General features: G+C 63.6%; 1 protein-coding gene across 1 annotated transcript in view; it reads right to left on the bottom strand.

Moving 5' to 3' along the window:
- Nucleotides 1–26,521, bottom strand: part of FBRSL1 (fibrosin like 1) — a 108,456-nt gene that overhangs the window by 22,893 nt on the left and 59,042 nt on the right. The window contains exon 9 of the mRNA XM_007456689.1: nucleotides 10,946–10,975. Within this exon, the coding sequence (XP_007456751.1) occupies nucleotides 10,946–10,975 (30 nt within the window). The remainder of the gene's footprint in view (nucleotides 1–10,945; nucleotides 10,976–26,521) is intronic.

Genomic DNA, 26,521 nt, shown 5'->3' with positions numbered 1-26,521 from the left:
ATATGAAAGATTTAATGAGGTTAGAAATCTAGAAGGAAACGGAGCGGGACTAGATTACCAGGAGGAATGAAGGCCGCCTTCAGAGAACGCGGGGACGTCCCTGTGCGACTTCCAGGCCAAACAGAGGTAACCCACTCAGGGCCCGCACGTGGTGGGCAGGGGCCGACAGCCAATCTTAGAACCACATCTGTCATCGTTACACAGAGCAAGGGGGAGGTGTGGTCACAGGGGCCATGGAGGGGGCTCCACCCACAGCCGGGGGGCACTGGGAGTGCCCACCCCACTGCCAATCAGCCACGTCAATCGCTGGGCTCCCCTCGGCTGGGCTAAGGCGCTGACAGCTGGCCTGCTCCCTCGTGGCTGCCTCTCTGGGGGGCAAGTGGATGCAGGGGCTGCAGACGAAGGCCCGTGGGCCGTGTGACTAGGACACCTGCCGAGACAGGGTCCCATGCGTGTGAGAAGGCCAGTGTGGCTGGGGCGGGGGTCACTGGGGGGATGGGGGCCAGGCTTCCTGGGCTGGGCTCCCCAGCCTCGGTTCATCCTTGCCGAGCTGCGACTGTGGCCTCAAACAGAGCGACCCCGTGGCTGTGGACCGGAGCACAGACCCTCTGGGCCAGGCTGGCGGGCTCAGCGGAGGGGAGGGTGTGGGGGGCGGGGCGGGGTCCAGAGGGTCCTCGCTAGCTGGGCATGTCCATCATTGGTGTCCAGTGTTGGGAAAGAAGCAAAGGCCAGAAAAATCTACAAATGCTCACTAATGGGCCGACCAAGGGTGAACTCAGACCCCGCTCAACGCCGGCTCGCCCTCCTTACTGACCAGAAAATGCAAGTTCAGTGCAAAACGGCAGAGGGGTAACTGCAGACTGTGCCAAAGATGTGAGAGTTCGTGCAATTGAGAAGACCCTCTGGAAAGCCTTGGAGGAGGGAGGATCTGATGGGCTTGGGAGAACAGCCGCGTGGATGCTGAGTGAGGCTGAGCGGGGCTTCTAGGGCGCAGGAGGCCCCAGGCCCTCTGCAGCTCTCAGTGCTGCGGCCACGACAACCCTCTGCGGTTTGTGCTGCCCGTGAGGCCGCTGCGAGCAGGCCAGGGCAGCCTGCTGCGGCTGCTGAGTGTGGCCCGCAAAGACAGGCACACCCAGAACCTCCGGACGTGACCGTGTTTGGAATTAGGGTCTTTGCAGCTGTGATTCAGGATCTCGGGGTGAGTGCACCCTGGATTGGGGGTCCAAGTCCTATGACTGCATCCTTCTGCACAGAGGAGACACAGACATGGGGGTGCGGGAGGGAGGCCACGTGACCACGGAGGCGGAGATGGGAGCGATTCCACGAGCTAGGGAAGCCTGAGGCCACCAGGGGCAGGAAGCCTCCTCCAGGGGAGCGCGGCCCTGCCCACACCTTGATGCCAGGCTCCCGGTCTCTGGGACGCAGAACAACTTCCTGTGGTTTAAGCTGCCCAGTGTGTGGTACTGGGGTCCACTGAGTGTGCGGTGGGCACCCCGACCAGCCCATCCCTGAGGGGAGTGGGTTTTCAGCCGGTGTCTAATGCAGAAGCCATGAGCTCCAGGTATCAGGAGGCACGTGTGGGCATTGAGCGCATCCATGTATGTGCACACGCGAGTGCCCGCTGAGTGCACGTGTGTGCGACACTCTGTGGGCGAACACGCGCACGTGTGCGGGTGTGAAGGCATGCGTGTGCGTGTGTGGGAGCGCGCGTGTGTGCGACGCAGGGCAGGGATGTGCGGCGGCTGCCTGTCCCCAACCGCGTCTGCGTCTGCACGAAGGCCACGGAGGCCTGGCTCTCTTCAGCCAGAACAACAGCAAAGCCCTTCCTCTCGACCTGCCGAGACAGGGTCCCATGCGTGTGAGAAGGCCAGTGTGGCTGGGGCGGGGGTCACTGGGGGGATGGGGGCCAGGCTTCCTGGGCTGGGCTCCCCAGCCTCGGTTCATCCTTGCCGAGCTGCGACTGTGGCCTCAAACAGAGCGACCCCGTGGCTGTGGACCGGAGCACAGACCCTCTGGGCCAGGCTGGCGGGCTCAGCGGAGGGGAGGGTGTGGGGGGCGGGGCGGGGTCCAGAGGGTCCTCGCTAGCTGGGCATGTCCATCATTGGTGTCCAGTGTTGGGAAAGAAGCAAAGGCCAGAAAAATCTACAAATGCTCACTAATGGGCCGACCAAGGGTGAACTCAGACCCCGCTCAACGCCGGCTCGCCCTCCTTACTGACCAGAAAATGCAAGTTCAGTGCAAAACGGCAGAGGGGTAACTGCAGACTGTGCCAAAGATGTGAGAGTTCGTGCAATTGAGAAGACCCTCTGGAAAGCCTTGGAGGAGGGAGGATCTGATGGGCTTGGGAGAACAGCCGCGTGGATGCTGAGTGAGGCTGAGCGGGGCTTCTAGGGCGCAGGAGGCCCCAGGCCCTCTGCAGCTCTCAGTGCTGCGGCCACGACAACCCTCTGCGGTTTGTGCTGCCCGTGAGGCCGCTGCGAGCAGGCCAGGGCAGCCTGCTGCGGCTGCTGAGTGTGGCCCGCAAAGACAGGCACACCCAGAACCTCCGGACGTGACCGTGTTTGGAATTAGGGTCTTTGCAGCTGTGATTCAGGATCTCGGGGTGAGTGCACCCTGGATTGGGGGTCCAAGTCCTATGACTGCATCCTTCTGCACAGAGGAGACACAGACATGGGGGTGCGGGAGGGAGGCCACGTGACCACGGAGGCGGAGATGGGAGCGATTCCACGAGCTAGGGAAGCCTGAGGCCACCAGGGGCAGGAAGCCTCCTCCAGGGGAGCGCGGCCCTGCCCACACCTTGATGCCAGGCTCCCGGTCTCTGGGACGCAGAACAACTTCCTGTGGTTTAAGCTGCCCAGTGTGTGGTACTGGGGTCCACTGAGTGTGCGGTGGGCACCCCGACCAGCCCATCCCTGAGGGGAGTGGGTTTTCAGCCGGTGTCTAATGCAGAAGCCATGAGCTCCAGGTATCAGGAGGCACGTGTGGGCATTGAGCGCATCCATGTATGTGCACACGCGAGTGCCCGCTGAGTGCACGTGTGTGCGACACTCTGTGGGCGAACACGCGCACGTGTGCGGGTGTGAAGGCATGCGTGTGCGTGTGTGGGAGCGCGCGTGTGTGCGACGCAGGGCAGGGATGTGCGGCGGCTGCCTGTCCCCAACCGCGTCTGCGTCTGCACGAAGGCCACGGAGGCCTGGCTCTCTTCAGCCAGAACAACAGCAAAGCCCTTCCTCTCGGGGCGGCGCCTCTGATCCTGCTGGGGACCCGGGGGCACAGCGCTGTTGCGGCACTAATCCAGCTCTCCGCTGTGGCAGGGCCGGGGCGTGCAGGGACAGGGTGGGGGGTCTCGGCCGCCCTCTAACCCCTGCCCCATCCACCTGACTGATCCTCAAGCTCTGACCATTTCTGAAAGCATCTGCTTGTTTTGCGTGCTTGGCCTCTGCCTGTGCCCTGACGGATCCGTGGTTCCCACCCGCCCCCAGGTAAGGACCACACAACTCGCAAGCCTGCACCAGGCCCCTGGCGCCCCCGGCCAGTGAGGCCCCCTCCGAGGCTAGCAGGGCAGGTGTGGTCTGAAGGCGCTACGACCCCTCTGGGCACAGAGGGGTACGGACACCCCAGGGCCAGAGGACAACCTCCCTGTAAGCGCCCAGGCAGCCCGGTGAATCCCTGCGGGAGCCCGGGGAAACCTGGAGGTGGATGTGGGAGCTGCCCGGGGTCCTGTTCAGGTAGTTCTGGAAAGGCCAGGGCAGGGGAGGCAGGAGGGGCAGATGGCCCCCACCGTGGAGGTCTTCCTGCCTTCTCTTCCAGCCTCCCGGCTTCTCCTTGGCCTCAGTGTTCCCATTCAGCTGGAAGGTGCAGGTTCAAGTCCCGCCTGGCACTTAGGTCTGTGTGACCCCAGCAGGAAGTTAAACTCTCCGCACCCAGCATTCTGCCGAGCACAGCAGGCACTCCCACCTTCGCTGCTGTGCTGGGCCTCATGCTACACGGCGCTCGTGGACGGGGCCCCTGGGGTCGGTGCCCACCCCCCATTCTCTGTCCCTGGTGGCCATCACACCTGTCTCACCTATGCTGGGACACCCCTCAGGCTCCTCAGACCCAGCACCTCCCAGACTGAGACCCTCCCCTACCTCTATCCCGTGGCGTCCTGCGGCCCCCCACGCGCCCAGGGCCGTCCCAGGGGAGCAGTGGGTTCCCGAAGGCATCAGCGGGCTCCAGCGTCCCAGCCCACGGGCCCTAATGGGCCTGGATGGACCCAACGTGATCACAAGGGACCTCATAAGAGGGAGGCAGGAGAGTCAGAGGAGAAGACGTGACCTCAGAAGCAGAGGTCAGAGTGACGAGGGGAGGAGGCTACGAGCCCAGGAACACGGCAGCCTCCAGAAGCCGGCCAGGCAAGGAACCACGTTCTCCCTGGAGCCTCCGGAAGGAACCAGCTCTGCTGACACCTTGGTTTTGGCTTAGGGAGACCCATTTTGGACTTCTGACCTCCTGAACTATAAACTTGAGCTGTTTTAGGCCACCCAGTCTGTGGTAATTTGTTACAGCAGCTGTAGGACACAAGTGCCTCTCCCACCCCTGAATCCGGAGCCCAGGCCTCCGCCCTCGCCTGCTGGGGCTCTTGCAGTAGCCTGACGGTGCCTGACTCCCCTGAGGCCTCCGGTCCTGGCAGATCCTCACTCTGTCCCTCGGGTTACCCGCTGAGGGTGGGGCTGCAGGACAGATGCCACTTCAGAGGGTTATCTGGGGCGGAATGAGCTGATGCGTGCAGGGCCCAGGAGGCGCGGGCTACATTTCAGTCGTCAGATCGTGGTCCTTGCTGGGACCCATGTGCCGCCCCAGTGCCTGCCTGGGACCCTCAGTGAGCAAGCTGCCAAAGGCCCTTCCTCTTCCTCGGGCAGCCCCGTGGGAAGACACGCTCTGGTTGGAGCAGCCCTAGGGCACGGTGCACAGCCTGGAGCCCCTGTGAGGACACCCCGGTGAGGTCACCGGTGTAGGACCCCCTGCACCGGGGAGCACCAGCTCCCTGCACCTCTGTGCCCCCAGCACCCAGCCTTGGAGGGGGGCCCGCGGCTGGGCGAGAGGAAGACAGGTGCACCTCCTACAGACTACGGGAAGGTGTTCTCGGGAGCGGGGCCGGGCTGGCACACGGAGGAAACCCCTGTGAGCAGGGACGCTCAGAGGGCAAGCAGGGGCGTCCCGCGGGAACTGGGGGCGGCGGCGGTGGCGTGGGAGCCAAGTGCCAGCGGGGCCCAGGATGCAGAGGGGAGCTGCCCCGAGATGGGCGGCAGGGATGCACACCGGGCGCTGCGCGGAGCTGCTGTGAGGCTTGGGGCTGGAGGGCTGCCCTCAGGGGACGCCCGGTCTTCCGGCCAGCCGCCTGACGGCCCCATCCCCGGCCCTGCCCGTTCCCGCAGCTCAGTGCGGGGAGCACGTCCTGGCGGGCTTGGGGGGCGAGCCTGGCGGGCAGGCCAGACAGACACCCCTCAAGAGAGGGCTGGGTGCTGGCCGGGCCGCTCAGGCAGACGGCAGCCGGCCCGGACCAGCAGACTGCCTGACGAGCCCCATACAATTTTTCACCCCGTATTTTTCCAATAAAACAGCAGTTAGACACCAACCGCAGCCATCTGGCCGCCCGGCTCCAGAGCCTCCTGGCAGCTCAGGCCGCCTTCCCCACCAGCACTGAGCGCCCAGAGCAGGGCCTGGGGTGGGGCGTGGGGAAGCATGTAGGGGTCCTGTGGCGAGGGGAGCGTCTCAGGGGGTGGGGGGCCTGCATCCCGGGTGTGGGTTGCCCCCGGGGCAGGGCCTGGTCCCGCAGAAGGGGAGGCGGCGGAGAGGTTTTCCATCTGTCTGTCTGTCCGTAAGTCTGCGTGTCAGCCTCCGGGGCTGGGCTGGTTGGAGAGGCCTCGCGGGTTTCCAACTGTCCGTGTCTGGGAGGCACACTGTCCTCAGCGTGTCCGCACCTCGAGCCAAGAGGCAGAGCCCGAGGCCGGTGGGCAAGGGGCGGGTGGGCTGGCAGGAGCCTGGGGCCGGGGAGGCAAGCAGGGCAGGAGGGGCAGCAGTGGGCCCTGGAGGTGCAGCTGCCCTCAGACCCTGACCTCAGACGCTGGTGGGCGCGGGGGGGCAAACTGGCCAGGAGACATGGAGCCCTGGTCTTCCCGCCGCCCTGCCCAGGAGGAGGCCTCCTTGGGGCTGCCTGCCTGGCATGCCATCCTCAGCACCCAGCACAGGTGTGGAGTCAGCGCCGACAGACCCCGCGCATGGGGCTCTGCCCTCACTCTCCCGCCCCACCTGCACACCCAGCTGCGTCTCCTTCGCCGACCCAAGCAGCCCGGGGGGCTTCTGACCGCTGCTTCCAGCCTGCTGTGCACCAAGAAGTGTGACAAGTCAAGCTTGTCCCAGCTTCGTTCAGCCTGTTCGCGGCCAGGCTCCAGGGGAGGCCAGGGCACTGCTGTCAGCGGACGGTGTTCTCCTTGCTACCTGTGCTCTCGCGGCCTCGGAAGGGCAGGGCTCTGCCCCGGAGCGCGGCAGAGGGCGGACGCCTCTCTCTGCTCTCCCCGCCCTATGGGGTGGGGAAGGCGGGGATGGTAACTTTGGCCGAGGTCCCAGGCAAGTGTCCACCCTGGCCCTCTGACCTGCGCCTGCTTTTGGACGGGCCCAGAGGAAGTTACTCATTGCCCAGAAACCCAGCTCGGGTAAAGGACAGAGGGAACTCCAAAGGTCTCTCCATACCCACCACCCCAACTCAGACCCAAACAGCCTCGAGTAACCGGGTGTCCCTGCCATGGAGGAAACAGAGAGGTCTGGACCACAGGTGATACCCTTGGTGCATAATTAGTGTCCCTGGGGAGCACTGCCAGGGTGAGGCTGTGTGTCAGGGACCTCCCAGGATGGTGGCTCCCCACCGCACTTGGATCAAAAGCTGAATTTCTTGCCATGACTTTTTACAGTGTGGCCCCTCTGAGCTCATCCACTCTCTCCCTCCCTCCCTCCCTCCCTCCTTCTGCTTCGGCCCCACTGTACATTTTACATCAACATCATCCCTGCCTCACCGTGCAGGAGGTGATCAGTCAGGTTGTAAGATCAATGATGTGGGGAAGGGGATGCAGAGAAGATGGCTGGTGCTACCGCTGCTTCTGTGCATTAAGAGGCGTCTATGAGGAAGGAAGCCATACGCCAAGAATGGCCAGGCAGAAAGACAGGGGAGCCTGATGACCATAGATAGGCCATGCCAGCCGGGAGGGTCCGCATCCGGGCCTTTAGGTGAGAAATGCAAGCTCCTTCTTTAGTCCAGTTCCATTACAGCTTCCCCCCTGACACGGGGCCATGTGGTAGACAGTTGGTGTGTGCACCTTGAAAGCCAGGACAGAGGTAGGGAGTTTATCACGTAGGCAACAGAGGTCTCTGCATCCTTCTGGTAAGGGCAGAGATGTGAGCTGGCGAGCAAGGAAACTGTGCCACGCCCAGAGGAGAGCTGGTGAGGGCAGGGTGAGGGCAGCTGCAGCCTCCAGACCTATAGCCCAGGCAGCCATGCAGGGCCTGGCGAGTCACAACAGCCCAGCCAGTGCTGACCACACACATCCCCGTCCCGGCGGCAGAAATACCAAGATTTGTCCATGCTGGTTGGTGAACAGCCCTGGGGCCCTAGAGGGGGGTCCCTATCCCAGGGGGCAGCTCTGGGAAGCCCCAAGACCTCCCCACCACCAGGCAGCTCTTGGGCTCCGTCCAGGCCCCCTTCTCTGAGCGGCACCATGGTCAGCTGCACGGAATCTCGGCCCTGGCCTCTGGCCTGCATCTCAAGCTGTCTGGAACACACCCTAGTGTCCCAGAAGCCCCGTGTGCTCGTGGAGAAGACAAACTCGGGTGACCGGGGAGGAATCCTGTACCTTCCCTGGCTCATCAGCCAAGAGGCTTTCTGCAGCATGGCCCGGCTCTGCCCACTTCAGGGGGCCCATCGCCCCAAAAGTGGCAGGCTCAGTCACCCCGTGCTAGCTCACTCAGAGCTCACCATAGCCCAGGAGAGGCACCCCATCACTCACGGAGCAGGTGGAGACAGTGGGAGGCTTTTCTCTCCCTCCCCCTGCCTTGGCCCCACTAAGGCCTGCCCGCGACGGAGCCAGAGGCGGTCACATGCCCATATCGCCTGTGCAGCCCACTGAGGGCCCACAGCCATGGCCACGCCGGGGCCCAGTCACCGTGGGGAAGACTGGGCTCTGCCCCTCCTCCTGAGGACCCCCGGCCGCCGAGGCCCGGTGAAAGTGCCACGGGGTCAGCCCCAGCACAGAACCCAGTCTCTCCCAGCAGAGGCCTCTGGAACTTGGACCCTGGCCTTCCCAAAGACCCTCAGAGTGGGGTTCTTCCCTCACGCTGCACCAGGAATTGCCAGAAGGAACTGCTGGTTCCAGACCCCACCCCAGACTCGACCAGAGCGAGCTCCCGGGCCACCGCCGGTGACCGCGCCTGCTGTGCCCGCCAGTCCTTGGCCAGGCTGGGCTCGAGGCCACCGCCAGCGCGTGGGCGGATGTGAAAGCAGACGAGGCCAAAGCCACGGGCTCCGGCTAGCCCTCGGTCACAGCCTGCCGGCCTCGGTGCCCGGGGCTGACGGCCCTGGGCAGAAGTTCTCGGCGTGCCTGGTCGGAGCTGCCATGTGAGGCTGTGCCCTGGCTCAGCCCCTTCCAGTGCCTGGCCTCCACTCCAGGGTCCTCGCTCCGGCAGGAGGGGTGGACCGAGGGGTGGAGGGAGAAACATGCCAGGACCAGCGCTGACCAAGGGGCCCCTGGACAGAGCAGTCAGCAGGCTCAGGGTCTCAGAAGCCCCTCCCCACAGCCCCCTCAAAGCAGCCCGTGGCCTCAGAGAGCGTTTCCTGCAGATTTGCAATTAAAGGAGGTGCTGAAGGTGATGGCCCAGCACAGCACTTTCCTAGGTGCTGTGATCTAATACATTAAAGACTTCAGGAGCGGGGCTTCCCTGGTGGCGCAGTGGTTAAGAATCCGCCTGCCAAGGCAGGGGACACGGATTCGAGCCCTGGCCTGGGAAGATCCCACATGCCGTGGAGCAACTAGGCCCGCGAGCCACAACTACTGAGGCCTGCCCTCTAGAGTCCACGAACCACAACTACTGAAGCCCGTGCATCTAGAGCCCGTGCTCCGCAACAAGAGGAGCCACCGCAATAAGAAGCCCGTGCACCGCAACGAAGACCCAATGCAGCCAAAATAAATACATAGATTTATATATAAAAAAAAGGCATCAGGAGTGACAGCTCCTGCGGAAACGCGGCACCTGTCCCAGTGCCCACCGGCGGCCCGACACCCTGTCCACTCACAGGACGGCTGAGGGAGTTGCACTCAGGACCACAGACACTTCCTAGCTGCCCTGCCCTCTGGCCACCTTCCCCGGATAGTCTAGACCGCAGCAAGGACTCCACACAGGGCTTCTGGGCCCCTCGCCTTGGGCGGCGCACCCCCAGCCTCAGCCGCCCACACCTGCTCCTCCTCCATTCACCGCGCGACTCCCGCCCCCTCCCGGCCCATGGGATGAACGCTCGCCCAGCCCAGACCCGTGCCCTACCTCATGAGGCTGGTCATCCGGACCCCAGGCATCCTCTGCAGGCCTGCCCTGACCCTGAGCACCCTGCTAGCCGGCCTCTGAGTTCTTTCCACACTTGCTCACGTGCTCATAGGCTGCTCTGTGCTTGAGCGTGAAGCCTGTATGAGGGGGGCTGGCCATCTGTCCGTCCACAGCTCCTGCCCACGCAGGCCAGGACACACCAGAGAGGCAGCAACTGAGGCTCTCACACAGCACAGACCCCCCGACGGGACCACGTTCCAGTCCACAGAAACTTGCCTAGACGCCAGTCGGTATTCAGCTGCCCTTCCATCCGCCTCACACGAAGAGCCCTCATGCACACTGGCCCCGCTGCCTGGACACTTGTCCTCCTTGGTGCCCAGTGCCACCCCCAGGGGGCCCCACCCCGAGGACGAGGGGCTCCACCACGGCGGCGCGGCCACCTCCTGCCATCTCACCACTGAAGGCTCTTCAGGTGGGCTGCTAGCTCGTTCACCAAGGACAGCGTGCCCAGCCTGCCCGGGTTCCAGCTGTGTGACCTCGGGCAGGTTCCTTACCCTCTCTGTGCCTCGGTCTCCACTTCTACATCAGATGGCGACAGTCCCTGCCCCACAGGGCTTTGGGGCGGTGAGTGCCAGGCGCCTGCACCTGCTGGGTCTCACGCCTGTGCCTGCTGCTGCTGGGCGCTGCCCCCGAGAGCCAGTCCCGAGTGGCGCCCCCAGCTGCATCCCTGCCCACACAGAGCTCAGCACACAGTAGGTGCTCTGCAAGTAACTGCTGAGCCAAGAGCTCCTCCCCTTCCCCCAGGACACACAGGGCCCTGCAGATGGCCAGGACCAAGGTCTCCTGCACCCCAAGGGCCAAGGCAGGAGCTGCGGAAAGGAACGCAGAAGGATGCCGGCACCTCCGGGAGGCCCCTCGGCTGTCCCTGTGCTAACTCTCCCACTGCATAAATCCCGAGTTAGTAGAAACTTCATTGTTCCTGAAAAGCAGGGGGTAGGAAGGAATTGCGAGGGGCCAGGCGCTGTTGCTATTAGCGGAAGTCTCTGTTTTGGGGTGATATTTACGGCCCCCAGCATGGAAATGCAACAGAGTGTGGCCCCCGCTCTGCCCACGGCTCCCCCATCCCAGGGAACCCTGGACTGAGACAGCTGCTGACAGGCCAGGAGCTGAGGCCCGGTCCTGCAGTCCCAAGGGGCCTGGGCAGCATCCCAGGTCCCAGCGTGGACATCTACCACATCTGGTCCTCAGCCAGGTTGGGGAGGCGACAGTCACCCGCACACCCCACAGGAGAACCACGACCTTTCTGCCTGGTGTCCAGGGCCCTGCCTGCTGGGGTCCAGGTCAGCAGGAGGGGCAGGTGAGGGGGTGGAAGGCTTACCTTGTCATCCCCGTCGCTCTCGCTGTCGCACTGCAGTGGGGGGGAAGAGAGAGAGAGAGGTGAGTCAGTGCCCCACAGGCGGGTCGGGTGCTAGGGGCTGAGAAGGTGAGAGTGTGGGAGGGGCCTGGGCCTGGGCTGGAGGGGAGGGCCAGAGGCGGCGGCTCTGGCTGCCCCACGCCCCGACTCGGGGCCTCAGGTCTGGGATGGGGGTGTCCCCAGCCAGCAGGACCAGGGGCCCAGGCACCGGGAGCCGGGAGGGATCTGGGGGCCTAGGCAAGCCCTGGGTGGGAGCTCCATCGAGGACCTGGGCAGGGGGCCGGTCGTGGGGGTAGGCGAGGCAGAGGTGAGACAGAGGAGTGCACGTGACAGATGCAGGCAGATGCAGGCCAGCACCAGCACGCCCCAGCAGGCCCGAGCTACCCGGTAACCCCAGGAAACACGTGGAGCAGCCCCTGGCCCCCTCAGGCTCCCTCCCAGGTGCTGAGCTTTCCAGGCAGCAGGGGGGCCGTGGTGAGATGCAAGGGGCTCCTGGCTGCTTATGAGGCCGAAGGACCAGGGCTCAGGGGAGGGACTCTGGGCACTGCCTGGGCAGGGAGACAGAGAGGCCCAGCCTCGGGTGGCCTGAAGGGGCCGCAGGGCGGGCGGGGGGCAGTGAGGGCTGGGACCCGTGGAAGACAAGCAGTCAGGACAGCCTGTGCTGCAGGTGCTGCTTGGCGGGGTGGGGGCCACCTGCTCCCCCTGCCCTCCCTGCAGGTGCCCCAGCAGAAACCGCTCCACGTGGTAGCGCAGCTGGTTAAGGGAAGATTGTGAAAATCGTGCAAACAAATCCTTGTTTTCCATTTTCAGTGAGCAGAGCTTTAAAAAGAAAGCCTGCTCTAGAAACCACAGCAATTTTCCCCCTAAAAGAATATAAACCATAAAGAATCTCTTCCCAGCAACTGTAATTGTGACACGTTTATGTCAAGTGAATTATATTGCTGAAAATAAATCTCCCCGGGACGCACAGGAGGGTGATGGGCTCCAGGCAGACATGTGGAGGTGCTCCACAGACACGTGCTGTTTCTGTGGGGTCCTCCACCAGACCCATTCTGCGATCGGGCGCACGCCCTCCGTGCCCTGGGGCGAGGGCTGGGGTGGGTCCAATGACAGATTTCACCGAGTTGTGGCGACCTGCCTGTGCTTTATCAGCCACTCAACGCAGGCGGGAGAGTGACCCTGGGGACAGGGGGGATGGGCATTTGGGGGGATCTTCCTGAGGCTGACAGCAGCCCCATGGACCCTCTGGCCCCCAACCTCGCACTGCACCCTGCAGGGCCTGGCCCAAGACCTCCAGGGCGGGTGTCCCCTTCACAAGTGGCAGAAGGGACCACGGGCCCAGTCTCCTGGCCGTACAACCACGGTGAGAGGCCAGGTCCGCCCCTCATGGCTGGCTGGCTCTAGCAGGGTGGCTGAAACCCAGAGACAGAGCAGGAAGGCGAGAAGGGGAGGTGGGAGATGAGGCTGGAAAGGCGAGTGGCCAGAACACGCAAAGCTTCACTGCGCAGCGAGCTTGGACTCAGCTTTGTTGTGCGGCCACATGACCGGCACTTCCGGACGTTCTCTGTGCCAGGAGGGAGGGGTGGGGGGAACTGGGGGGTCGTGGCCTGTGGGAGCGCGGCCTGGAGGGGGGGCTGTGGGGGACAGGAACCCCTCTGATGCTGCAGAATTAGCAGAGCTGCCAGACACCCCCAATCAGGCCTCTTTATGCCTAACTAGCCCTTGAGGTGGAAACTGCAATCCCATCAAACCGTCAGGGGGCCGGGCCTCGGGCGCAGCACACCTGTCCCTTGGGCAGCCTGGAAGCACCCCTAGGCCTGGCCCTGCTCCACCCCAGGCCCGGTTTCATCCCTTCTGCGCTTTCGGACGGTGCCACTGGTGACAGCTAAATGATCTGACATCGAGGAGGGGGTGAGGGTGCTTTCCAGCGAGTCCATGGAGCCTATAATTAACCAAACAGCTCACCGTTTTCAGCCAGCACAGGCTGCGCTGCAAATGAATTCACGTTATTAAGTCCTACTGAATTAATGTTTAACTGCAATAGAGTCGGAATTGAAAGGCAATTAATCAGGACAAAGAGAGAAAAAGAGCCACATCTGTCTTGTGGGAGCTGCCTGAGTGGGGCGACCTTCACGGGGCTGCGATGGGCTGGGCGGGTCCTGGAGGGCGTCATCCTGGTGTGGGTGCGGGTCCAGGCAGGGAGTCCACAGAGCAGGGGACAGACCCTAGGCCCCAAGGGATGTGCTGGGTATGGTGGGAGCCCAAGACATGGGCTCTGGAGCAGACGCCTGCTCTGACGCTACGCTGTGCAGCCCTGGGCAAGTGCCATGACCTCTCTGTGCCTCAGTTACGCTTCTGTAAAACAGAGCCAACAGCCCACCTACAGGATTGTTGTACAGCTTATATGAGTGAACACATGCAAAGCACTCGGACAGTGCTGGGTGTGTACTCATCATGATATACCGTGTGGTTGTATTTTCACCACCACCATCATCACCGTCACCATCACCACCATCATCACTCAGTATTATTATTGTCTTCCAACTAGGCCAAGCATGAGGGTTTCCCCTTTGGAATACGGCTGAAGGCCCAAACCTGAGAGTTTCAGGGAGGTGTCTCTCAGCCCTGGAAGTGCCAGCTCTTGCCCGACCCTGATGGCTGGTGGCCAGAAAGGGAGCACTCCTTGGCCCAGATGAGAGCCCAGTATCAACTCTATCCTTCCCTGCTTGCCCCCAGCTCCAATCCCACTCAGGAGGCAGCACACCCCTCTACTTGCCTACCAGTTCCTCCCAGCCTGGTCGAGCCAGCAAACAGTGAACCAGTAAGACTACTCATCCAAGACCAGCCCCTCTGCCCATCCTTCAGTCAGCCCAGAGGGTTACAGTCCTGAGTGCGCCTCAGCTCACCCGAGGGACCTCAGACCCCGTAAGCCTGAAGTCTGGGCCAGGTGACTCTAATGAGTGGCTGGGGAGAGGCACCCCGCTGGGAGCTCAAGACCACCCCGTGTAGGTCAGAGGCAGATGTGAGCTCAGGGTCCCGCATCCCAAAGCCCCAAAGCTCAGCTCTTCCACGTCCCAGGCCACCGTGTCACTCACGCTAATAGATGTGACGTGGGGATGCCCAAGGCTTAACTGCGTGTCGCCCACGTTCACGGACGTGATGTGACGAGGGACCCATCCATGGGTGGACATGGCCTTGAGACACAGCGTGAGAAGCCATAAGCTGGATGAGGCTTTGTTTGGCCTAACTGGCCTAATTTTTTTAAAAAAAATCGCTGCCGGCTTCCCTGGTGGCGCAGTGGTTGAGAGTCCGCCTGCCGATGCAGGGTCAAAGAGGAAAACAAAAAATCCCTAGAGATAGGGCTTCCCTGGTGGCACAGTGGTTGAGAGTCCCCCTGCCGATGCAGGGACACGGGTTCGTGCCCTTGTCCGGGAAGCTCCCACATGCCGTAGAGCGGCTGGGCCCGTGAGCCATGGCCGCCGAGCCTGCGCGTCTGGAGCCTGTGCTCCGCAACGGGAGAGGCCACAACGGTGAGAGAGGCCCACGTATCGCAAAAAAGAAAAAAAAAAATTCGCTGCCAATATTTAAAACTCTGGAGATTTCTCATGAGACCCTGCATCTTACTGAGAATGCGGAGCCACATGCCCACATACAGCCCTGCCCAGTGCCAGGCAGGGCTCCGCTGGGCCCCCTCCCCGCCTCTCCTGACGTCCAGGGCCCAAGTGCTGGCCCTTGTCACATTCTGGGGACATAGCCCCCCGGTGGGTCCTGGAGCCCGGGGCTCCGTCCTGCCTTCACTCTCGGTAATGGTGGCTGCTCGTTTCACCTCTCTGAGCCTCAGTTCTTCATCTGCCGAGACGGGGGGCCTCCGTGCTGCGGTGGCTTGGGGTTAAATTAGTCAGTGTGGGTGGAGAGCTCAGAGCAGCAGCTGGTTGGCAGTCTGGGCTTCATAAATGTGAGCTGCTGTCGTCGTCATCTCCACCTTCCTCAGTGTCACCCCCATCATCACCGTCATCTTCATCATCACCACTGTCACCTTCGCCGTCACCGTGATGTGCCCCGGCCCCTTCGTCCATATCACCCAACCAGCCCTTGGAGGCACCTGAGCCATCCACGGGCCTGGGCACAGACACTGTCACCAGACAGTGCCTGCTTCCCCGGGGGCACCTGCACAGCAGGTCTGGAGAGCTTGGCCTCCGTCACCGAGACCCTTCCAGAAACCTGGGCAGCTACTTGCTTGGGGCGAGGGCGGCTCACGGGCCTCCACAAATTGACACGGTTGTTCAGCAGCCGCAGAGACGGGCCTTGTTCTGCTCTCAGAGCGAACGTTCATTACCGCTGCGTCACAGCAGCGCTGAGGAAGGCTGCCTCTCCCACTCCCCAAACAAAGGCATGAAAAATTCATGGGCAGGGAGCCCTGCTGCTGAGCCTGTGCCCCCAGCAGACGTTCCAGCACCCAGGGCTGGGCCAAAGTCACCCATGCAGGCGGGGGTGTCCCTCCTGATCGCTGCGGAGTCTCCACTGTGCAACGGAGACACAGGTCGAGGGGCGGCCGGGGGGCTGCTGGAAGGAGGGTGTGAAACCGCCCCGGCCCTTCTCACTCAGGCGGCCCCACCTCCATCCAGGGGTCCAGCAGGCTCAGGGTCAGTGTGGCCTGGCGCTTGGAGGCGGGGGTGGGCCGGGCCCCTGCCCAGCAGCAGGGCCTGAGCTGCACAAGGGCTCGCGGAGGCCCTGACTGCAGAGATGCTGGGGGCCAAGGAGGGCCGGCCCCTCCCCCTGGCCTGGGCCGGGCTCCCAGTGGGCACCATCACCTGCAAAGGCCTGAGCAGCTGCGAACTGAAAAAGTAGGCAAGGTCCACGGCCTGTGCGTGAACGGAAGGTGACAGGACGTTCTGTTCAGGCCACCTGAGCATGGCGGCGAGGAAGGTCTGCGCTGCTGGGCAGCCGGTGCTGACCCCTGCCCTGGGTCGTAGCCATGTGGCTGGGGGTGTGCCAGGGGGCGCCCGGGGAAGCCCAGGTGGCACCAGTCCTCGGTGTGGGCAGCGCTCGCTGGGCATGTTCTCGTGGCTCATGTGTGCCTTCTGCACACCTGAGCGCCAAGACATGGGAGTCGTGCTCCGAGGCATCTCACACATGAGCACCTGGCAGCCTGTCTGGGGCTGCTCTACCCTAGTGTGTCCTGCCAGATGTCCCACTAGTGCGTGGCACCTGAACAGTCAGGCGACCTGCCATGGGGCCATGTGGGCCCAGGAGCGGTGGCTGTGTGGACAGTCTGTGTCTGCGCTCGGGGCTCCCGCCCTTGGCCCGCACATCAGCTCCAGCTTATTAAACACTCTGCTTTTTGGAGCCGCTTTGGAAGAACTGGGGGAGAAGAGAGGGGCGTCGCTGTCTGGGGAACAGAGGGACCCCAGCCCGGGCGGAAATGTCACCTTCGTTTCTGCTGCAAACGCTCTATGGGGACGTAGAACACATGCCAGTTTACAGGCGATTCAGCTAAAATACAGGCGAGCCAGGTGAGGAGCCGTGAGCCCAGCCGGGCAGGGGGCAGCCTGGGAAGAGGCAGCGCTGTTTGGTTACGCTCTGGAGTGGGAAGGCCACTGCTCATCCTTGTATGTGCACCTCCATCATGTAAAGGAGCACCGCGGCTGAGGGTTTCAGCCAGGCACCCCCACCCTGTCAGAAGTAGACCCTTGGGGGCCCTCGGGGGCGGGGGTGCCAGGAGGGCAGTGCTAGGGCCTCCGCTGTCTCATCTGCAGAATGGGGTGCCATTGGGGTCGTCGGGTGACCGGCTCTGAAGTGCTGGGAGTTGGGCACACGGCTGGAGAAGGCTGGCGCCACCCTCCTTTCAAGGGCGGCCGCAGCCACCGGTGCTCACCGTGGCATAAGCCCACTTCACTGATGAGAAAGCTGAGGCTCAAAGGGTAAAGGGATTTATTTGCGGCCACATGACCACTGAGCAGGGGCTGTGAGCTGGGTCCAGGCCCCAAATGGCCCTGTGCCACTGTCCACCTGCCCCAGAACCCCAGGCAAGCCCTGGGACCGTAGGGCTGGCAGGAGTGGGGGCAGAAGAGAGGCAGAGGCCCAGAAAACCACAGGGCACGGGCTGATGCTGTGTTTGCTCGCTGGGCTTGCTTCCACACACTTCACTAGGCCCCGCCACAGATCTACCTGCTTATGGACGGGGAAACTGAGGCAGAGCGGTTGGGAGTCCTCCCAGGGCATGGCTGGAGGGTGGGTGAGCAGGGCTCCGGAGCCCACGGTCTTAACCTGGCCCATGTTGTCAGGGCCCCATGCCAGCGACTCCCTCGTGGTGGCCAAGACTGGACTGAGGTCCCAGTACTGCCCCTCAAAGAGCCCCTGGTCTCCTCGGCCCAGGAAGTCACAGTCGGCCCTGATTAACTAGGCATGATGCCTGGATGGTGGATCCTGAAAATCCCATTCTTGTTTACTCAGCTAAGTCACTTTTCCTGAGTTTAGGCTTTAAAGCAAAACAAAGCACTAATCACTCAATTAACGAGCAATTAAGTTACTGCATCCTAACAGCCGAGCGCGGACTGCCTCTGTGAGCAGAGAGAAGGTAGGGAGACCACCGAGCAGGGATGCGCTGTGGGGACGCCATCCGTCATGGGGTGGGCGCAGCGGGGACAGAGGGGCCCGAGTCCGCCTGGGCCAGGTGCTCAGCCCACATGGCCCACCTGCCTGCCCCAGGCCCCTCTGGGCCAGGAGGGCTGAGCCCCGCAGCCCGTTCCCCTGTCCCCGCTCCTGCCTGAGCGCCTGTGGAGCCGGAGCCGGAGGTGGCAGTGGGTGGAGCTCTGGGGGCCACAGCGGCCGCCAAGCATGGCTGAGAAGAGACGGCCCTGCAGCCGGGGCCGAGAGTTTCGCGGGGCCTGAGAGCCTTGTGGGGTGGGGGCCTGGGGCCCCTCCTGCACTTTCAGACGCAGCTGAGAGCTGCCTCTGAGGGAAGCCACCGGGGAACACGGTGCGGGTCTTGCTGGCAGCCCGGCTTCATCCCAGGCCCCAAGCCTGAGCTGTCGCTGTGGACGCTGCGGCCTCCGAGCGGCCAGCACGTGGTCTGTCTTCAGTGGGGAGAGTCTGGGGTGGAGCCGGTGCCCAGTGAGAGGGGAGGCGGGCACAGCAAAAGCCGCCCCTCCCAACCCGCCAACCTCAGGAGGACCTGGAACAGAATTCCAGGCCTTCCCACGCCTGGCTTGTGCGACTGGCCTGCTGCCCCGCCCCCCATACCCCTGCCAGGCTGGCCTTCCCCGCCCTTCCCTGAGCTGGGCTTGGGCGCAGTTCTCCACAGCTGCCTATACAGTCCTGACCTCGCCCTGCAGCCATCTTCAGTTAGTTGCTAATTTGTTTATCATCAGCCTCCTTCCAGTGAAACCCAAATTCCCTGAGAACAAAGATCTCATTCCAGGACTTCCCTGGTGGTCCAGTAGTTAAGACACCACGCTCCCAATGCAGGGGGTGCGGGTTCAATCCCTGGTCAGGGAAATAAGATCCCACATGCCACGCGGCAAGGCCAAAAAAAAAAAGAAAGTACAAAGATCTCATTCCTGCAGTCCAGCGCGGGCAGGGAATGAGTGACTGACTGAATGACTCGGGGGGTACACAGAGACCCCGGACAGCAAGGGGTAGGGAGTGAATGAATGAATGACTCGTGGTGTACACACAGACCCCGGAAAGCAGGGGGTAGGGAACGAATGAATGAGTGACTTGGGGGTACACACAGAACCCGGACAGTATGGGCAGGGAACGAATGAATGAATGACTCGGGGGGTTACACACAGACCCCGGACAGCACGGGCAGGGAATGAATGAATGAGCATTTGGATGACTTAGGCCCTGACAACTGGCCGCTCCCACCCTCCTCCTCCCCTCACGGGGTCCCGAGGGTCGGCATCCAGAGGGTGCTTTGGGTGTCACACAGAGTGGGGTTCTGCCTGTGCTGGGGGCCGTACCCACAGCATTGCCTAGCACCTCACATAATTCTGGAATGTTCTGTCAGACAAAGTTCACAAAGCTGACAACCTGCTCAGTATCACCAGAGCCTTGACCCTGTTACCAAAAACACAAAGTTACTTTTCATTTTCTCCCGGTGCAGCTCCCACAGATACCAAGAACTGGGGCATCTCCTTGTGGGTAACTTTTCCAAGAGCGATGAGGACGCACTGCAAGCGCCCCATGGCCTCTGCTCTGCGCATCCGCGCCAGGACTCAGGCCTGGTACTCACATCATGAACGAGTCATTTTCCCCCAGCAACTTCTCTTCCCATCAGTTTCACCAAGGGCCGAACTCTCTGCTTTCTAATTCTGTGCTGGGGTCATGTGGTCCCACCGTGAGGGGCGACGCAGGATGCTGGGACAGTGGGCGCGGAGGGCAGCCCCGTCCTTCCGGGGAGCCCTCCCTGAGCCCTCCGTGCAGGCTCCGCCAGCCGATTAGCAAATCTGCTGCCCCCAGACGGGCCAAACGTGTCTATCCCTGCAGCCCCCATCCTCTGCTCTATGCCTCATCTGTCCCCACCAGCAGCTCCTGGCAACAGAGCAGCAGCCACATCACTGCTCAATGCCAAGAGTGACATCCGCCTCATTCCCGGGGCAAACGTGACGTCCCCAAATCTCCACAGGTCTCACGGGCCACCAGCTCACCTGACATCCCCCGCCACTGGCCGGCCACATTGTGACTGTAATTACACCTGCATGTACGCATGTGTACTCACGTTGTCATGTACACGCACACACCTGTACACATACTTGCACACATGCCCAAGCACACACACACTGACACACAAATGCTCACGTGATGGCTAGGGTCCCACGCACTCTGTTCCCCTTAGGAACGCCCATGCCGCAGGTACCGGGAGAGGCCGGGCCCCTCCTCCGAGCCTCTCCTCGGATGGCACCCTTGGACCCCAAGCCTCAGGGCACCCTCCACATCCTCTCCCCTTCCTGCTTCATCCGCTCCATGCACTTTTGCTGACACGACACTCCTCTCACTTGCTTCCCCTCTTTCCCATCTGCCCCTCCCTCCATGGCCTCCACGAGAGCGGGGATTTCTGGGTTCTCTTCAATCCTCTGACCTTGGGGCCTGGACGCCGCAAATACTTGGGGACGGCCGGCAGTCACCGCTTTAGGACCCACTTCCTGCCCACCCCCGGCCCCGCCCGAGCGGCAGGAGAACAGGCGGGGCCTTGCTGCAGCTTTTGGCTTGTCTCAGGGGCCTCACTGGGGCCTGCTGGGTCCAGTCCTTCCTCCACACCTAGGACGGTGGGTAACACCAAACCCGCTCTCCCTTTTCTCATCAGCGGCTCTCCCCGCAGCCCTCGCTGGGCTGGAATAATGAACGATACCATGTCAGGAATGAATAAAAGATGGCCCCTGCCGCCCGCCGCTGACCTTTTTGGAGTCGACTGTATTAATATATTCTCCTGTTGTCAGACTCAAAGCGCTAACTGCCTCATGAATTATTTATCAACACAAAAAGTCTTAACCAGAACGGTGTTAACATTAATTCCTAACCTTCTGGGTCCTGGCAGCCCCGCCTGTTCCACATAATTGAATTTCACTCCCAGCGGCCTGCCTGTCACCCACCCGCTCCCCAGAATGACCGTCCCTCCAGCCGTGGCTCCTGGCACATGTGGCCATGGCCTTGAGGGGCTCCCTAGAGCGTCGGCGTCCAGGCTGTAGGGACAGGACCAGACTGGACGAGAGTCCTTGGCTTGTGCTGCCTGAAGGTGCGAGGGGGGCGGGGCCTCCAGGGGCCTGAATTGCTCAGAGTCTGCTGGCACCCCAGGCTGGGCCAGGACAGCAAGGGGTAGGGAATGGGAGGGGCGGGCACCCGCCGCATCCCGCCTCTGTAGCCGCCCCGCAGGCCGAGAGGGGCGGGAGGGGTAGGGCCAGGGGTAGAAGCTGCCGCCTGCCCAGAGGGGCGGGGGAGGAACCTGGGCAGAGGGCTGTGGTGGCCCCCACGAGCCCTCCCAGAGCCCACCGCAGAGTGACCACGCTGTCCAGAGCGGGGCCTCACCCCCCCAGCCCCCGCAGGCTGCGCTCTGGAGAGGTCCACAGCCAAGCGCCCCTGAATGCCCGCTCTCAGAAACGCTCATGCTGAACGCTGCTGCCCTAAGCAACTAAGTCAGGGCAACTGGTGACTTAGCAACTATGACAAACACACGAGTGAGAAGCAGCTTGCCGGCCTGGCGAGGGGGGCCCTGAGGCGGTGGGGCCACACCGCGCAGCAGGCGTGTTCTCCATCGCCCTCCCATTGAGGGCCAAGGCTCATCCCCTCCCCTCGGACCTGGGCTGGTGTGGCTGAGCCGACCAACGGAAAGCGGCACACGTGCCACCAGGCCAGCCCCAGGGCTGCCTTGACCCCCGAGAGCCCCGAGCCGCACCACTATCCCACAGGGAGACCCCCGTGGAGGGCCTCGAGCTGCCATGGAGAGGGTGGGTCCGTGCCCACCCAGGAGCCAGGAGTGTGAGTGAGGCCACCTTGCGGCCTGCCACCCAGGTACGGGGGCAGAACGCCCAGAGCTGAGTGCACAAAGCAGTGGGATACGACAAGACAGCTCTGGGGGCCAGTGGTTTCTAGAATGTCCCAGAGCCTTCCACATGGACAGCAGGGGAGGGGAAGGACCCCGTACGGAGGCCAGGGGCTCGGCATTGGGATGGAGGTGCCTGCAGGGCAGGGGCTGGTACGGTGTCCGGGGTAGCTTCTCCTGGCAGTGCCTGCAAAGTGCCCAAGGGGGGCCCAGATCCAAGGCCCACTGAAGGCCTGACCCCACCAAGTGCCGGCTGCGGGTGTTCTCCCGTCAGCGGCTCCATAGCGCTGGGCGGGCTGGTGCGTGCGTCTCAGCTCCTACCTCTGCAGCGGGCTGATGCCTCTTCGTGGGTCTGCTGCCAGTTTGAAATAAAATAATGGGGGTGGGGGTGGGGGGGAGCCTTTTAAAGATGGTTGCAAAATGCCACTGAGACTTGAGGTTTTCTCATGAATGAATGCTCTCTTGCCACTAAATCCACCCTTGCTCAGATGACAGCACAAGGTACACACAGGTGACACACCCATGTCAACTCCGAGGTCCGGACAAAAGCCTAAAGCTTAAAGCTTCAGGACCCCAGCAAGCAGAGGGCCTCCCAGCTTCCAGTCCGGCTTGCTGACCACTCCCCAGAGCTCCCATGGAGCCACCCACCCAGAGGAGTGCCAACGCCTGATGTGTTTGGGCAGCTGGGACGAGCCTTGCTGAAGCCATGGGCTGGCGGGCCCCTCCCTTCCTCCTTTCGGGCCCCTGGCGCACCTGCACCCCAGCTTGCATTTGCCCTTGGCCAGACTTCCCTGCTGGCTCTTCCTGGGACGCTGCCCCTGACCACTGGCACAGTCGCCCCCAGTTGCCCTCCGCAGCAGCCAGCACTCTCTGGAAGCACCTGCCGCTGATGTATCTGCTTTCTCCCACCATCTCCCCACCAGGGCAGGGACCCCAAGACTCGCTATCCTGTGCCCCCAGTGGAGCACGGCCCCGAGGGCGGGCAGCGCAGAGGCCACAGGCCTCAGTGATGCCCTCGGCAGACACGTGGAGTGTGACAGCGACCCGCCGCACGCAGAGAGTAACAGCAGGTGCCTGGCAGGCTCGCGGATTCTCCCCGCAGCCCTGTGCGGCGGGTCCCGGGGCTCCACTGTCTTACAGATGAGAAGACTGGGGCACCGGGTGGCACCCAGCCCGGTGACTTCACCTCCTTTCCCGACCTGAGACCCTGCTAGGCCCTGCCCAGCGGGCCGCTCACCCGCTAAGGCTTCGCAGGACCTCGGACTGGCAGTGCAGCCTCCAGGTGGGCAGGGGCTAGTGGCCTCTGGCTCTGCCATCCCTGCTCCTCCCCTGATCGACACCTGGGGGCCACACTTGGCCTTCCTGGAGGTGGCTTCAGCGTGTTCCTGAGAGAGCAGAGCTGGGAGCCAGAATATTCACCAACCCGGAGGGCCAAGCCGTCCTGCTGGGTCAAGCGCCGAAAGGCCAAGGGGCTCCCAGAGGCAGGTGGCTGTCCAGGTCTGTGCCACCCCAACCTGACTGTGGCCCGTGGGGGCTCTGAGACAGCCTCCCCGCAGCACACGCTGGGGCGGTGCTTCATGAGAGGGAGCGACGCGGGCTCAGGGCCAGGGACCCCCGGGGAGCACGGGATGCCTCCTTCTCCCACCCCAGCGTCTGGTTGGACAGAGGGGGGTCACAGGAGGTTTCCTGGCCGGGAGGCCGGGTCCCCAGGACCCCGGAGGGGCCTAGATACTGGAGCTCTCAGGGGGAGGGCGTGCTGCCCTGGCCTGCCTGCTGCACACCCCGCGCCCTGGCGGGCTGACCTCTGTGCGGGACAGCAGAGTCAGGGGCCAAGGACCCGGCTGCCTGCAGAGAATGGCCACAGACAGAGGGGCCCAGAGTGTGCCCACGGGAAGCCCCGGCAGGCAGACCTGTCAGACGCGCACGGCTCCACTCGGGGCCGCTCGTGCCGGTAAAATCCCGAGCCCTCGACCGGTCCTCCGTCTACACCAGCACCCCTGTGCCTGCACCACCTACGCCTACAGCACCGTGCAGGTCACCTGCTTCTCTTATTTATCACTTACTCTGTCCCTGCTCTATCTGGGGCCTAGACCCCTCTTAGGAAGAACCTGCTGCCCCCCTGCCTAGAGAGGCCCCCCCACCCCCGCAGTGCCCGCTCACGGGAAGCTGCACAGAGGCCCTGAGGGCCATGCCCTTCCTGGTGCCACATCCACCGACCCAGGCCAGCGACGAAGGGTCCGGCTGTCCTGGGCGCTCTCCCCTCCTGGCCCCCAAGGCGAACACATCACGGTCTGCTTCCCTGGGAATAACCACCGCGGATGTACCCACGTGCCACGTTCAGAACCCCTCACAACTGGCCGAGGAGGCGGTGCTGACCCCCCTGCCCCAAGCCAGGCCAGGAGAGGTGCCAGATGACAGGGGCAGCGGGACACAGGCTCTGCATCAACCCACAGGGAAGGACTTCCGTGTCCTCCGCCTGGTCGAATGTGGGGCACAGCTGCATCCCAGAACCCTGAGAGGTGTGCCAAGCGAAGGACAGACAATGGAAGAATGGATGAACAGATGGATGGATGTATGGGCAGACGGTGCCTCCTGACAGAAGGCTGGCTGGGCACGGGCTGGGGTTGCATCACAGGTGAGGACACTGCCCACCGCACACCCGCCGTCCCTGGCGACCCCTTCCCCGCGGCCGGCTGAGGACTGTCCTGTGCTCGGAGGTGGGACGAGGATGCAGTTCCCGGCTCCAGGGAGAGCCTGACGGGCTTTCATTGCTTTTGTACAAATTACGGCTGCTCGGAAGTGGCCCGAGAAGCAGGGTAACGGATGTCGTAAACTCGCCTCATAAAGACGGAGCCTGCCGCAGGCTGCAAGGTGGGCAGTGGGGCGGGTTAGCGGAGGCCCAGGCCGCCAGAGCGTGCAGGGGGCGCTGCAGGGGCTAAGGGCGCTGAGCTGCTCCCGCGGTGGGCACGGGGGCAGGCAGGCCTCAGGACGGCCCAGGGGCACCCCGGGCGCCTCTGCCAGCCTGCAGGACTCCGCCGCTCGCGTCCACCAGCCCTCTCGCCCCTGAAGGCTCACGAGAGCCGAGTCCCCCGCCACGTGCTGCACCTCATCTCAGCCACGATCGCCCCTGGCTTACAGGCAAAGCTGACCTGCAGGCGGCCAACCAGGTACCCCGTCCCCGGGGGCCACCTGCTCTGCCCTCCTGAGCCCCAGACCGGGGCTCCCAGAAGGCAGGGCTGTGCCGCTCGCTCCTGCCAGAGAGGGTGGCGGGGCAGAAAGCGGAGTGTGGAGCCGGGAGCCCTGACGAGCATGTCCGGGAGGAGGGCCGGCAGGAGCCACAGGGCGGCGGGTGCGTGCACACGTGGGGCACGGGACACGGCCCTGCCGTCGTGGCTAGAGCGCAGCTGGCCTCGGCCACCGCCGCACCTCACAGGGCTGCGCGCGGGCTGACGCCAGCTGTCACACGCGCGTGCACGGCTGACTTCCCCAGCAGAAGCCGCCGCGCCCCCGAGTGTGAGAGGCCTCGTCAGAGTGGGGCGGGGCTCCGGTTAGTGAGCGGCCTGTGGTTCCCCAGGCTGCCCAGGTGCCTGCACCCCTCTCATGAGGTGCTGACACTCCGACCAGAGAGGGGAGGCATCCACAGCCCCTCCCCACGAGCATAAGGGGCACCCCCCTTATGACAACACAGCCTCAGGAAGCCACGCCGTGCCACCCGGAGCTGAGGCCACACCACCGCTACCGCTTCCTCCAAGCTCTCGGGACCCCGGTAACCAGCCACCATGCTGCAGGAAGCCCAACCAGCCCGCCGGGGGAGGCCCACGTCAGAGGAACTGAGGCCACCAACCACGAGCTGGCACCAAGCCCCAGTAGGGGGAGGAAAGGAGCCTCCCGTGACCCCCAGATGTCGAGGTGTTTCCTCGACAATGAGCCCCGGTGGCCCCCTCCCCGCCCCTCCAGACAGACGTCCTCGGCAACAGCTGGCTGGGCACAGCGCCAGCCTGGGCCCTGCCAGCCCTCGTGTCGGCTCTGTCTGGGCCACGCCAGCTGCTAGTTTTAACTCTGCCCTACTGCCCAGGCTCCGAGGGGAAGGGACCAGCCAGGGGCGCGCCACGGCCGCAGCAGCCCCCTCCGTGGCCCCGAGGCAGGGCGCCAGCTGCGCCTTGACACATCTTATTCACCCACTTGCGCCAGGAACGCGAGGTGTGGAGGTCCCTGAGACCCGGGGCTGGTGCTGCAGTGCAGGTGATGTGAGATTGGCAGGCTCTCTGCAGCCCGGCCAACAGCTCAGAGTTCATTTCCAGAAACCCCCTTGAGGCAGTCACGCCCATCAGCTAACCATGCCTCGTGTGTATGTGTGTACGGGGCCCACCCTGGCAGGTTTGGCAGGTGGGGCCCCACCCGACCCAGGCGAGCCTGGGCATCCTGGAGGCCAGGGTGCAGGCAGGTGCCCCTTCCTCCCAGCCCTCCACCGCTCTACTGGGAACCAGAGTTAGAGGCTCACTGACCGCCCCCACACTGTTCCCGACACATGACACACGTGGGCCCCCCGGCCCAGGGCCTTCGCAAGGGCCACTCCCTGTGTGTGCGTGTGTGTCGGGGCCGCTCCGGTGTCAGGGCAAGGTGGGGAGGCCTTCCCGCCACGCCAAGCGAACTCCTCCGCAGCGCTCACCACCTCCACAGGGACGCTACTTATCCCCGGGGCAGGGGCGTTGGCTGCTTGATTCCTTTCCAGCCTGCGTGAAGGGCGGTGACTGGTGCAGAGCAGATGCTCAGCCCAGGTGTCTTGAGGGGAGGAGGGAAGAAACAAATGCACCCAAGCCCAGGGGAGGGCGGGAGGACGGCGGCTCAGCTGAGACTGGCCGGTGAGGGCGGGAGAGGTGCCAAAGGCAACCAGCTGGGTGCTGTGCCTTGGGCTCAGGCGGGCGAGGTGGCGGGCAGGCTTCCTCCCATCGGTGACAAGCAGGGGCCGGGGCGGGGGGGGGGGGCTGGGCGGGAGGGGA

The sequence above is a fragment of the Lipotes vexillifer genome, unplaced genomic scaffold (assembly GCF_000442215.2).
Source record: "Lipotes vexillifer unplaced genomic scaffold, Lipotes_vexillifer_v1.1 scaffold1529, whole genome shotgun sequence".
Lineage (NCBI taxonomy): Eukaryota > Metazoa > Chordata > Mammalia > Artiodactyla > Lipotidae > Lipotes > Lipotes vexillifer.
Note: the sequence above shows the minus strand (reverse complement) of the source record. Positions and strands in the feature narration are given on the sequence as shown.